Source organism: Rhododendron vialii, chromosome 7a (genome assembly GCF_030253575.1).
Source record: "Rhododendron vialii isolate Sample 1 chromosome 7a, ASM3025357v1".
Classification (NCBI taxonomy): domain Eukaryota; kingdom Viridiplantae; phylum Streptophyta; class Magnoliopsida; order Ericales; family Ericaceae; genus Rhododendron; species Rhododendron vialii.
The window spans coordinates 40,398,719-40,412,942 of NC_080563.1; the positions used below are offsets into that span (position 1 = coordinate 40,398,719).

The 14,224-nt window shown below is 35.4% G+C and overlaps 1 protein-coding gene across 1 annotated transcript; it reads right to left on the reverse strand.

Moving 5' to 3' along the window:
• Positions 1–4,809: 4,809 nt before the first annotated feature.
• Positions 4,810–12,817, reverse strand: LOC131334368 (bifunctional nuclease 2-like). Its single transcript, XM_058369347.1, has 11 exons — positions 12,498–12,817; positions 10,513–10,806; positions 9,787–9,957; positions 9,627–9,676; positions 9,464–9,520; positions 9,300–9,365; positions 9,128–9,202; positions 6,757–6,875; positions 6,323–6,414; positions 5,337–5,392; positions 4,810–5,050 (listed from the first exon to the last, which is right to left on the reverse strand). The coding sequence occupies exons 2-10, from the start codon at positions 10,796–10,798 to the stop codon at positions 5,340–5,342; spliced, it is 969 nt and encodes a 322-aa protein (XP_058225330.1). The 5' UTR covers positions 10,799–10,806; positions 12,498–12,817; the 3' UTR covers positions 4,810–5,050; positions 5,337–5,339.
• Positions 12,818–14,224: the final 1,407 nt, after the last annotated feature.

A 14,224-nucleotide genomic window follows, 5' to 3' on the forward strand; every position in this document is an offset into this window, starting at 1 on the left:
GAAACAAGGATAAAAAGTCAAAAAAAAAAATCCCACTTCTTAAAATCATTTAAAGTTTTTTTACTAGAATCTTCTACTTCTACATTTCTCTCATTAAGTTAAATTATCAAATAAGAAATTGACATTCACACTTCTTTTTTTATTACCCACATTCATTTTTTTTTTGTCTTTTAACAAAAAAAAATACATACACTTTAAACACTAAATAACAAAAAAGAAAGTGTAGATAACAAAAAAAAAAAAGTGTCAAATTTCAATTTCCTATCAAATATTTCACCTAAAAATACAATAAAAATGAGTCTTCCAGATTTGGATGGTCCAACTATAAGGAATAAATTAGACTTAAATACCCATGAGATGGCTCCGATATATATATATTTTTAAATATAAAAGGGCACATTGGGAATAAATACGTAATACACATGCAAATATGCAATGGGAAAAGCACAAATGGAAAGAGAAGAGTACTCTTTAGAAATATGGAAACAGAGTCGTTAACGGCGTTTGGCGGTGAATGGCGTTAACTTGTGCATTCGAGTTTCGTGAAGCGGTTGGGTTTGCCGGTGGGACCGACTTGGAACTGCCACGTGTCATTATATTGGGACGTGACGTTCGGATTGGCGGGAATATGCTTTAAGGTGGCTAATATCTGGTGCTTTTGTGCCCCTTGGTTTTTTACTCCAATTCTTTTTTTTCTTTTTCTTTTTTGGAGAAAAACTCCATTTTTTTTTTACCTTAAATTCAGGTGTCCAGACTAGTTTACGTGCACTTTGACTAAATCTTAAACCCAATCTCACCGCACACTTGCTAGGAGCGAAATTAAAGCAGGGTAAAAGTTCTGTATGACCTATCTGCAAAGGAGTTAACATTACCTGAGAAATTTCGAACCTTATATCTTAAAAAAAGCAAACCTCTATCTTTCAGGCTACTCACTCTCTAATTTAACCTTATATTCCTTTTCCCTTATCAGCTTAAATATAAAACACAAGATAACACGTGGTTGTAGATTGTGGAGAAAAACTTACCATATAATAACTCCTAGATCCAATGAGATATTAGGCCTATTCCAAAAACTTTCTTAAAATATAAGCAACTTATTTTATATTTTTAAATCAAAAAATAATGTTTTGATTTTTTTTTCACCATTCAAATGATCTCATTGAGATCTATCAAATAAGATCCATATTGTTAGATTAATTATTTTTTACGTATATCTATTATTTTTGATTTCTTAAAAAATAAGTATTTATTTAGGTTCTAGTGGGTCTTTTTGAGCCCATCATCATGATCTGAACGCTACATCTTGTAAGATTTTATTATCATCTTGTAATTTTGATTTTAAGAAAATGAATGAACAATATGATTAAGAAGAGGACTAATATGACAAATCTCCTAATCGCGTATCTACTAATTATATTGAAGGAGTTTGATTTTTCCATTTATGATGATATGCACTTTGAACCCAACAAAACGAATGCTTACACGTGATCATAGAATCTAGATACACCACAACAATTAGTGCCTCGAGGCTAAGGGTGTGAACGGTTCGATTTGATCTGGTCAGGTATTTTTTTCAATTTGATCTGGTCAGGTATTTTTCCAAACCAAACCAAACCAAATTTTAATGGTTCAGTTTGGCTCAATTTGACCGGTTTTCGATTTGTTACTCATGCTGCATTTTACAACAAGAGAAAAAATAAATATTTTCCCTACTAAAATCCATCCACTGTCATGCCACCATAGCCACGCCTCACACGTTAATGACAAGTAAGCCCTTCTTCATTTCTTTCACAAGCACTAAAAAGTAAAGGTTTAAATAATTAAACGACATTTAAAGTGGAATCTTAAAATCATAAAATCAACTAAAAACATTTAAAGTGGAATCTTAAAATTTATTACCTTCTTCTAATTAGATGAAGCGTTGAAACTATTCAGAAGTTTACTAGTAAAATTCATTACCCTAAGAGCATCCACAATGTAATAATCAAAACCAAAATATTGTTAAAGTTAGCAATATTTGCTCAAAAAAGTGCTCACATTGTAATAACCAAACTTAGCAACCTCTTAGCAAATCATCAAATTTTGGCCTTTAAATAATCAAAACTAACAACTTTTTTGCCAATAATCAAATTTAATGGTCCCCACATTTCTCACTTAAGTACAACCATCATTACATAAAAACCTTCTCTCTCAACAATGTTTCTAGAAAATTATTTTTAAAAACTGTTTTTTTTCAGAAACTTTTTAAAAAAACAGTATTTACAAAAAAAAAAAATTATAAGTGTTTTTACACAAAAATAATGTTTTTTTTTTATAAAAAAAAAGGATTCTAACAGTTTTTTTAAAACTGTTTTCTTTTTGAAAAAAACTATTTTCAATTTTTTTTTCACTAAACTATTTTCTGAAAAAAAAACTGTTATTTTTTTTCAAAAAGAGTATTCAAATTATTGTCAAAAAATAGCTTTTAGAATTTTGTAGTTTAAAAAAGTGATGTGTCAAGTTTTGGTTATCCAATTTTGATTATGACATTATGGACCTCTACATTGCTAACCTTAGCAATGTCTTAAATGGATAATCAAAAGATGATATGGCAACTTTAGGTTATCCAATTTTGATTGTTATATTGCAGATGCTCTTAAGCTAAGTAACTATTCAGAAGTTTACTAGTAAAAATTCATTACCCTAAGCTAAGTTTTACCTAAGGTTCCGTTTGTTTGGGAGTAAAATGTTTTCGGGTAAAATATTTTACCTATTTTTTGGTATTTGGTTGTGTAAAAAATGAGGAAAACATTTCACATGAAAAACATTTTTCATTAATTGGATGAAAATGACTTATCCTTAAATATTCCTTAAGTTATTTTTCGAAATGAACCCATTGTCTTCTACTACAATTCTCATTGTTTAGTTTTCTCGATCGTTAATCTTGACCTACATTCAATTCTAATATTCTCCAATCTCCCCACCGTTTAAGTCCCCCTCTCTTTCTACACGATTTTGTCGATTTCTGAAAATATTTTTCAAGTGTTAACTAGACACCGAAAAATAAAAGTTCGAAATTTATTTTCTAAAAAAATATTTTCTATGGAAAACATTTTACATTATAAAATATTTTACATCGAAACAAGCGGAGCCTTAATCTTTTACTCTTAGGTATATTTACATAACTATCTGATGAAAACAAATACTACAAACATATGGATATACAACACACATACATATATACACACACGGTCCGGTCCGATTTATTCAAACCAATTCTTTTGATTAATTTGTCTAAAAACCAAACCGATTATCTCTAGAAACCAAACCAAACCACCAGTTCAGTCCAGTTTTGATTTTCGGTCCGGTTTATCGAGACATTAAAGGTTCTCAGTTGGAACAGGTGTTCAATTTAAATCTCAGGGGCGTATACGTACATATATACATGCAATAGGATTAATTAAATTTTGATCCTAACTACGGATACCACGTAAGTTTCTATCTCAGTCACGTTTGGCAGGTTATGTTTTTATTCTTTTTACGTGTAAATAACATCCTAAATCATATACTTAATTATATGTATCATTGCGTGATTTACCAGGAGTACCATGTAACTATAGTCACGTGATACTCTGAAAGTAAAGAATAATAAGCCACCGTATATTGTGAATTTGTGATGCATGATGGACAACCGACCAATGCGAATATGCCATTGGCAGCCCATAAACATTGCTTTCACGTCTTCCTTAGTTTGATGCCTTTGGTATATTCAATGTTTTCAAAGAAATAGGGAATTGGGAACAGGCAATCTCAGCTGAATTATTAGGCTCTGTTCAATTATCAGAATATTATCAGAAAAAAGTGAAGTAAAAGAAAAAGATTTTTTTTTAATTTTTTGTCTGCGTTATGCCAATAAAGAATTTTGTGGAAAAATTATTTTGGTGCCAAATTTGGACCCAAGGTTGACTTACCAACCCTTCCCACTTCACCCCACCCCAAGTATTCTGGGGGCCATCCTCTCATCCAGACCAAAAAAATGGCACCAAACGAGTTTAAGACCTTTTTTAACTTCTTAATACTGTAACCTGCCAAAAAACGATTTTCACAGATTTTTATCGACATCGACGGGTGAATTTGTTCTAAGTTTTGCCAAACTTACGAGAGAGTTTCGGGGAGAGAGAATGCTTTCCCCTACTTTTTTAACGAGAGAGAATACTCGAACATACAAGTATCCATTTGGCAATAACATGGGGACGTATGTGCATAGAAAAGGGCGCTGCTATTCGCAGCCCTCTATTTACTCCTGTAGCCCGTTAAAAATTTTTAATTATACCCGCCAGTTAGTTACCGAAATTGAGATATATTTTCAGCATCCAATTACCGAAATATAATATTTTTTTCAACAGATGTTTACCGAAAACGCATGTTCGGCAGTTGTTTACCGAAAGTTGAACATATTTTCGACATGTAGTTACCGAAATATAATCTTGTTTTCAACAGCAATTTACCGAAATGTTATTTATGATTTTTAACAATCATTTACCGAAATTTAGTGGGCTACGGAAGTAAATAGAGGGCTGCGAATAGCGGCGCCCATAGAAAATAGGGACATATTTATAGGAAAAATTACACACAACATCCCCTTACAACGAGCATCTCTCGCCGTCCATCTCAGCAATCAATGGTCTGGATTTTAAAAACAACTTTTACCGATAAAAGTTAACTATTACCCGTAAAAGTTCATTTAAAATCCAGACCGTCGAAAATATTTTTTGACGGCGAGAGATGCGTTGTAAGGGGATGTTGTAAAATTCTGTTGCAGGGGTCTCATTTTGGATTCCGCAATGCTATATATAGAGATATAACCAGAGTATCTCACATAAAGTCAAACATTTTGCACTAAAACAGTCAAATTCGACCATATACACACATGCACAACCTGCTGCAACATTTTGTTGGAGGGGAGGGGAAGAAGTAGAGGAGGAATAAATGATGGATTTCTAACTGGGAGTCCCCCTCTTCAACTAGACCCAATGGTGTTTTATGTACAAATTCCATCCTCCTCGAACACCTGCAACGCAAAATTGAACATGTCGAAGATTTTTGCATTTTCCTAGACGAATCAATATAAAACAAAAAAAACAAAAAAAAAAAAACCCCAAACTCTTTAGCCAAATCTAAAAAAGTTCAAAAAAGCCAAAAATGCTGAGGGGTTTTGGGGTTATCTTCGTCTTTAGCAATTTAGTTTCTAGCTTCTACTTTCTATAGAACTTGTACTTTTCCCATTCATCTTGTCGCAAAAAATTTTGGAAAAAAGTTTGTCCAACTGAGATTGGAAGGAAACTGCAACCCTTTACCTGTTATGTCCAATTCCTCTTGGATCTAAGCTGAGTGAGTTTGTCCCTCCAGTGAGCTGTAAATGACAAAAATAAAAAATCTGGAGAATCGAAATTCCAACAGGAGTGAGGAAATCAGACCAACAAATAATGTACGCTTTTTCTGTTTGGATAAATAACAAACAACATCGTAAAGGAGTAAGGACCCCATATTACAACGTTCACATTGCTTGAACCAACTCTTAGCTCTACAAAAGACCCATAGCATTTGAATTCACAAGCTACCACGCAACATGCAGTTTGATGAACTTCAAAACGTCAAGGAACGGCCGTTGCCGAACAGATGGCTCGGATGGTGCACAGCACCCAGTGCACCACCTGCAGCACCATCCCCTGGTTCCATCAAAGGTCCAATCCCACACCCAAACAAGGGGGACAAAAAGAATCAAACACAAAAAAGGGGAAGAGGAAGAGTTAAGTATATTGGTTTACAATTGAGTATTCCTTTTACTTCAACCTTGTCAGGGGACATATCTATGCCTTCGTGAACTAATCATAAAGAGACATCGCATTTCCTGTTTTTCAATGTGCATGCTTCTGAGATGTGTATAGATACTTTTTCCAACTTTATCGTAGGCGGAAGTGCCATGCTAAGCACATGTCAAGTTCAGTACAATGAGTAATCTGTATCCATATTTAAGACCCTGAACCGGATATCATGATACTTGAGGTGGGAGTGCCTGGGGACGAAACATTTTTGTCATGGTATTTTCTCCTTATCTTTAGGATTGGAGTCACTGATGGAATTGTAGTCGGTAGAATGGTTTACAATGTAATCTAACCCTACAGAAACAACCGAAACCCCCAAACACCATAGAGAGAGAGAGAGAGAGAGAGAGAGAGAGAGAGAGAGAGAGAGTAAATAATTTCCATCATCCACAAATACTAAGGTTTAAAAGGAAGAAATAAAGAAATGCAAATCAATCCATGGAAAGATAGAAGCAGACCTGCATCTCTGTACCGTTCCTCAACAGCAGCAATCAGCATGTTGCGCAAAAGATTGAACTCTGTTGTTTCAGTGCATGGTTTTCCACTAGGCCTTTAACACAACAGCATCAATTAAAACCTCTTCTCTCACAATTACAGAAGCTTTAAACACGGGGATAAATTTCTCAACCAAATGATAATGCAGTAATAACATGAAAACCCCTAGTCTCATCACAAAATTTTGTCATTCCCGAGCCTATTAAATGACATACGACTAAGTTGCAATGAACTGAGTTGTTTTGTACAGTAGATTTAACATATTTTGGAGTTGGCTGGCATGAATGAGCAACAATCTGTCCGAAGGTATCCTATTAAACCCAAAACATACAGGCTCTTTAGAATGCACGAAACACACCGGAAAAATCAAGGCAAATCAACAAGAAACTGAACTCACCTGTCCAGTTCAGTAAACAATAGTCCATCCGAAGAAGAAGTGCGCATTGACAACTTTGCAGATTCAATGACTCTCATCCCATCACTATAAGCCAAATGTTTTTTGACTTGGATAGGCACCTGCGAAAAGTTGAGAAAATGTATTCAATAATGAACACTTCTATCTCACGAAGGTCTCCAAAGTTTTCATGTACAAGTTCAAACAATGGCCTAGCCAAGTTTACAAAAGCTTAGAATTGATTAAAGCATTTAACATGGAACCATGCATGAATATAGTAGGCAACTGGCCATTATGGTTGACAACCTCCTAAACACAATCTGACAAATACCATAGCATTAACTGCCATTTACCAAACATAAGAAAGTTGGCAGACCTAGAATTACACCATGAATTGGGAAAATATATGGTATTGGCTTGGCCCGGTTGGTAGCACAATTAACCACTGATTTTTCATGCCCATCCATCTTGCTCAACATTGAAAAGTCAGGATATCCATTATTTCAGCATTATGAATACTTTAATGAATACAGAACATGATTAACATCCCTCGAGACATTGAACCATGTGCTCATTGATAATGACTAACATAATTGGTAAATTCAGCAATTGGAAGAAAGTTAAAAAGACAAAAAACTGAAGTTCTGTTCAATGTATAACTATGACCCTCTTTGCACATCTCCTTGTCTATGAACTGAAGTTTTTCCAACTTCTACTAGTAAAATGAGAAAGATACGATTTTATTTATTTCAAGGTAAGTGCCACATAGAAGTGTACCCCTACCCACCGATCAGTTTCCTATCCGCGCAACATACACTTCATTGGGTATGAAACATATTAACTATGATGAAACAGAACCTCACTCCCCAACTATGTGCCTCCACTATCAGTGAGGGATATAAACATACAAAAACATGAACAGCCTAAGCAATATGTATAGCATGATTTCCTAAACCTGCATTGATAAATTTGATATGAAAAGAAAGAGAATCCACTGCCCTTCCTTCTCACACGGTGCTTGCCAACACTTGAAAGTGAGAGCTGTAGATACAATTATCTATGCAGCGGCCGCATACCAGTGCCACAGACTTGTTAGACCCAACACTCTCCAGACACGTGTTCAACACTCAAATCAAAAGTCTCCTATATTTCTCTCTCATCTGGACACTCCTCGGAAACTCTAGAACACAGTAGGACACTTCATGGATGAACACAATCTATGGATACTCATGGGTCAGGCTATGAAACAAAGACTTTTGAAGGGTGATAAAACTTTTTCTTTTTTGTGTGGTTGAAATGCTTAAGTGAATCATGTATTAATGAATGTGAAAAACAAGATATATGGTATTTTGTGGTATTAAATGCTTGTTAATTTTGTGTGTCTTGATATAGTAAATTACGCATAAATTTCTAAGCGTGTCCCACCAAGTCGTGTCCTCCAATTTGGGGAGATTTAAAAGTCAAATATCAGTGTATGGTTCATGTCGTGCCACGTCGCGTGTCCGTGCTACATAGACAGCTATGATGGTGAGACTCAGCAATTTCCAAGGCCAAATATCCCATGATCCTATCAGGAGTCCTTAAAACTGAAATATGTGTACGATGCAACAAATTAAGAAACCTGGTCAGTTGAAGTAATGAATATAAATCTCCATTGCTACATGTTCCAAACTAGGAATTAGAAGAATCAACTCCTTCCAAGAGGTTATGGGTGTCGATACCTGGATGTGTAGTCACTGATTACACAATCATTCCTCAAAAGGAACTGCAATCTGTGTATCTGATAGTGTACTATGGCTAGGTAACATCAAAATTTTTATCTCCCGCTCGGAACAGGTACTTCAACTCTACGTAGTCAAGAAAATTTACCATCAACTGAAATTTTATAAGATGTATATATCGATATCGACAAACTTGTGATACAGAAAAGATCACCACTACTTAAATCATCTTTTGCCCCCCATATAACATATTTAAGTCCATCCATGAATCAGGTGTCACAATTAACTCAAACCATTACCCTTGTCCACAACACAGGATCCCTGTTCTAATTTTCTTATTTTTCCTCCACTCCGGCCCTTCTCATTTGATTTCTGACAAATTTATGTGCCATTTTCTTCAGACACTGACATTGTCCCCTTAAACATATCATCATTCAGGCAGTATCACTCAGTTTTCAGTTTTGCACGGTGAAAAGATGCAATAATGAGTCCATGCAAGTATTGCAAGATGAAATGATTATATTGATAAACAACCATACACCTTATCTGAAACAAAATGACAAACCACCACATAGATCCACAAAACGAGTTCCATTATATAACTGTTCCGATGTAATTGCAGAAAAGACTCCATGTTACATGAGCAAAAGTACCTTGCATCTTACTGCAATGTTAATGGCATCTGAAGGTCGAAGGTCAAAGCTGACACACTCCTTTTCATTACCCTTCTTAGATTACAAAAAACAATCTCAGTACCTACTACAAGTAAGTTTTATGGTTGAGAAAAGTTTATTGAAAAAAGTACAGCAGTTTAACAAAATTTGCCTTTGATAGGTATATCTGAGCAAAATATGCTTCATGCACTTTCTTGGTGACTCGAACAAGCTTCACCTACATAAATGGTAGTAGATCAAATAGATAATGTATGAAAGAGACATCAAGGTATTGCACAGAGAATAGCCGTTTCATGATATAAAACACAAGCATACCGCACAGCCCATTTTTTCAATCATCTCCTTCACAACTTGATACATAGTGGGCCTAGCCTGAGAAATAGTCAACAACGGGTATCTAAAAGTAGTCAATGATGGATATCTTATAGAATCAACTCATATGGAACCAAAGTGATCCAAAAGAAACATGACAGCTTACAATTTGGACATTGCGTACGGCTGCCAGAAGCAACAGACTTGGCATCTCCACTGCAATGAAAAGCAAACCATTACTTAGAAACAAAAGAAATGTCCCAAATGCAAAGTCCTGAAAGTAATTTTGAGCATATTACAAAGTAATAAATTGACTATGGACATACAAACAATTAAAGGGAGCAGAAGACCCGTCCCGTCTTCCATCTTCAGTACAATAGCAGGATGTGCAGCATAATCAGGCAGATGCCCAACTAGAGGGTTGTTATGAACACATCTTAAATGCCTACCATCTCTCATCTTAATCATAAAGCCATCTGGACCACTCTTCACCTCAACTACAAGGAAAAATCAAAGTTTTCAAAATCATCAATGGCGCAGTACTTAGAGCTATATGTGGGAGAACCTGAATATAGCTTCCATCATCCATGGTGATGCTAAAACAGGCTTAAAAGAAATCAAAATGTCGTAGAAACATGTGCATTGAGACCCACACACACAGATTAAGTGAGAGAAAGAGAGAACGGAAAGTTCGAAAGTGTACCAAAAGGATGTCATACTGTTAAAATGCCCTCCAAATATTCAAAATAGAAGAGAAAAAACTGTGGACAAGGATGTTCAAGGAAACATTGGAAAAGCATAATTTCGGCTCAAAGTTCTTATTATCTAGCAAGAAGCAATGTAAATTAGATACAAGATATCTTAACCGCTTGGATTAAGAGAATACAGTTCCCATTTACTGTTTTCTGATAGAAAGCAAGCAAAAAAATACATCCGATCGACAATTCAACTTTTTCTTTAACCCAACAATGAGCAAATGCATTCTCTAAAAGCTGATCCAAACATCCCAGATACTTCCAAGCTATCAAATTTGAGGGAAACGTTTGGGATACCTGCTTCAACGACACTGCAGTTCACATAATCTTCGTCATTTTCGTTAATCTCTGCCATACTACCATTCCCATTGGATGACGAATTGAAACTACTTTGCACCTTCTTGTACTTCCGCACATGTAGGCGGCCCACATTAATCCCATTACCATTGATTCTTCTGAATCCCCAGGATTCACTTCTACGAATTTCAGCCTTTGTTAAAGGACTATTAACAGGAAGAGCGTTAACTACCATATGTTTTGCTCGGAGAGCAGGACAAATGACTGGTCCTTGCAGAGAACCCATCTCACCTTCTGTATGATCAATCACAAAAATAAATGAAAACTGCAGTCAATAACATAAATGAGAAACACTATATCTTTTAATATTGAAGAAATATGTGAAGCTTGAAAATGCAGATAATCCATTTACTAACATGCAAATCAAAAGACACTGACAACAGATGTTTATAAATATATAGATCCATCCTACAAATATTCTTAACTAGTTACACTGATCCTCTTTATGTTCTAAGTTTTTCTTCCTTTTTCCAATAAACGACCTCACCAACTGCAATTTGCAAAAATTTGCATTGCCACATTGTAGACGAGACCCCTATCAAAGCCATTTCATTCAAGCTTTAGCTTGCAGGAAGCGTGATTCAAAGATTTTTTTTCATCTTAGTGGGATTCAAAACTAACAGAGTTAGAACTAGAGACTTGGTCTTGTAAGACACCCTAAGTAGCAAGGACAATCCGGCGACATGTGTCCAACATGTAAATCCGAAGTGTCTTGTTTTTTTTCAACATTTCTCATTTGGACACTTCGGGCACACTCTAAAAAATGCTCCGGACACTCTCTGGACTCTCACAAAATAAGTCTGGGACTCGGGCTTGTCAAATGAAATAATAGACTCTAATTAAGACTTAGGGAAGTCTTGTTTTCTGTGTGGCAAATGATGTTCAATTGATTACAAAGACACCTAAGTGATGAAAGGCATTTTGTTGAAATACTTTTGTGAATGATCTTTTGATAATAAATATGATTTAAGGTATACATTGTGCACATATTCACAATCTAAGCTTCATATATTTGTACTTTTAAAACTTGTCCTCCACTTTTAAAAATGTACGTGTCAAAGTGTTGAACAAAATTAAAATTTACGTGTTGTGTGTCTGTGTCCGTGTCCATGTCGGAGCTCCATAGAAAACAACATTCTTACCGCTTGAGCTCACTTTTCTAAGTTTAATGCTAGAAGTTTAGAAGGGACCTTCACCTTTTACTTTTCCTTTCAGAATTTTACCTTCAATCTCTCTCTGACTATCAAGTTCATTTCTCCATCTACCAAAACTGCAAGAGAATAGTAACGGTTGAATTCTACAGAACTTACCGTCTGCTCAAAAAAAAAAAGACACATGCCGCATCTCTCTCTCTCTCTCTCTCTCTCTCTCTCTCTCTCTCTTGATCTGAGTTTTGATTCTAAAAATTTAGACAGTAATTAAATTAACTTTCAGTAATTCATCTTTAAGCAGGAAGCTCATTGCACACACAATTCAACCGTCTCTGACTGTACCTTTTTTGCTTTTTGGTCAAGTATCTCTGACTTTTTTTTGGATCAGCAAGTATCTCTGACTCAACCTTCATCACAATCAAGTACCAAATCAGCATCAATCTCTCTCTCTCTCTCTCTCTCTCTCTCTCTCTCTCTCTCTCTCTCTCTGTATGTGTGTTCAGATTTAGATCTTCGAGTTCTAATTGTTGAAATTCGCCAGTAATTGGATGGTTTAATAATCTCTGAATCCAAATCTCTCTCTCCGTGTGTGCACGCGTTCTAATTATTGAAATTCGCCAGTAATTGGGTGATCACATAATCTGTTTATGTTCAGAATTCGACATGAGTTTCTAATTGATGAAATTCGCCAGCAATTGAACGGTTAAATAATCAGTGAATCCAAATATCTCGAAATTCATGAGATAGATTATAGATTGAGCTACGTCATCGCACCTGAAAGACCTCTAGAAGCTCCACAACCTTCGAAAAGATCAAGAGATCGTTGCTCTACGCCCAATCAATCGTCCAACTCTCCGATCGGCTAATTTTCTCAACAGTCACAAATTCCACTGTGCAAAGCGCAATTATATTTGTATTAATTATCAGATCATCTTGATCGACCTGCGTTGAAGATAACGAGAGAGAGAGAGAGAGAGAGAGAGAGAGAATAAGAGACTGTAAGCTTTGATAGGGAGAGAACAAGAACAAGGACAAGGAGAGAAGATATAGATAGACCCGAGGGTTCCGGTAGGTTAGGTGGTGTTCCAACTCCCAAAAAAGAAGGTTTTGGAAAAAGAAAGGTAATTTCAAGCCCAAAAATTATATGTTTATGCAAATAATTTTTCTATCAATATGGATCTTGTTTGATAGATTTCATTGAGATCTTTTATACGGTGCAAGAAAAATCAAAAAATTATTTTTCATTTTTATTATATTTGAGTTTAAAAATTGAAGAAAAAAAACTTTTTAAAAAGGAAGGTTAGTTGGAACGGGGCACATCATTGTGCCGCACCTCAGCCAGAAACGAGTGTGGCTGCGATGAGGCACAACTAATGTGCACAACCTTTTATATTTATGTGGGGTCCACTAGTAGTGTGTAGAGCCCACATATATATGAGAAGTTGTATTTGGTGTTGTATTTTAAATTATTGTATGAGTAACATTTTTGCCTAGTCATTATGCACAGGGTCTGTCTTTCACCGAATTAGAAAAAAAAAAAATTTGAGATGCGCTAAGCTTGCCCGAACAAATAAGTCTAGGACCACAAACACTTGCACGCACGAATTCACCAACTCAGGCTCCGTTCCGTAACTTAAAATAGATACTTATTTTTTAAAAAGGTAATTTTAAGCTCAAAAATAATGTGTTTATGCAAATAATTTATCTACCAATATGAATCTTGTTTGATAGATCCCATCAAGATCTTTTATACGGTGCAAAAAAATTAAAAAATTATTTTTCATTTACAATATTTTTTAGTTTGAAAATGTGAAATAAACTGTTTATTTTTTAAAAAAATTTCTAAAACGGAGCCTCATTCACATTGAGTGTGGAGTCCACACACAGTATGTGCATGCAGCGTCTGCAAAGCCCCTAACGTGGGTGAGTTTATGTATTTATGTGTATAAGTGCCTATGGTACCAAGACAATTGGACCCGAACACCCCGACCATCGAAAAAATGCACACATGGCCTTCCTTCTTTTTCTTTTTCTTTTTTCTTTGTGGTCAAAATGGACATGGCCCTCCTTAAAAGGTGGGAATATTGTACGAAATGGAGATACGACTCTATTGAACTAACCAATCGAGGCCAATGGGCCCAGATGACATCTCCTAATCTTTCAGGTTAAGATTCGAGCTCTGTCATGAACGTTTGGTATTCAGAAATATTAATAATTTCTGAAATTTCAGAAATTCCCTGTGGACTAGTAATTGACTAATACTGTTGTATAAAATATTTATAAAAAAAACTAACCAAGGTTGGAGTCATTGGACCACCGGAGGCATGGTCCCCTCACAGCTACCTTCAACTTGAAGGCTTCAAGTGTCCACTCACCACCATTTGAGCTACAGTTTAAGGTTCAAATACTACTTGTATTCTCTTTTCTCTTGCATAAAATATGATAGTAATTAATACTCGCAGAATATCACGCGGCGGAGTTTATGAGGTTTTCCTGGCAAA

What these genes read in the sequence shown, in the direction of transcription:
- LOC131334368 (XM_058369347.1), bottom strand. Translation starts at nt 10,798, where the DNA reads ATGGGTTCTCTGCAAGGACCAGTCATTTGTCCTGCTCTCCGAGCAAAA. An exon ending in CCGTACGCAATGTCCAAATT is followed by an intron (nt 9,521 to 9,626) that starts GTAAGCTGTCAT and finishes ACTATTTCTCAG; the next exon opens with GCTAGGCCCACTATGTATCA. An exon ending in CTCAGATATACCTATCAAAG is followed by an intron (nt 9,203 to 9,299) that starts GCAAATTTTGTT and finishes TTGTAATCTAAG; the next exon opens with AAGGGTAATGAAAAGGAGTG.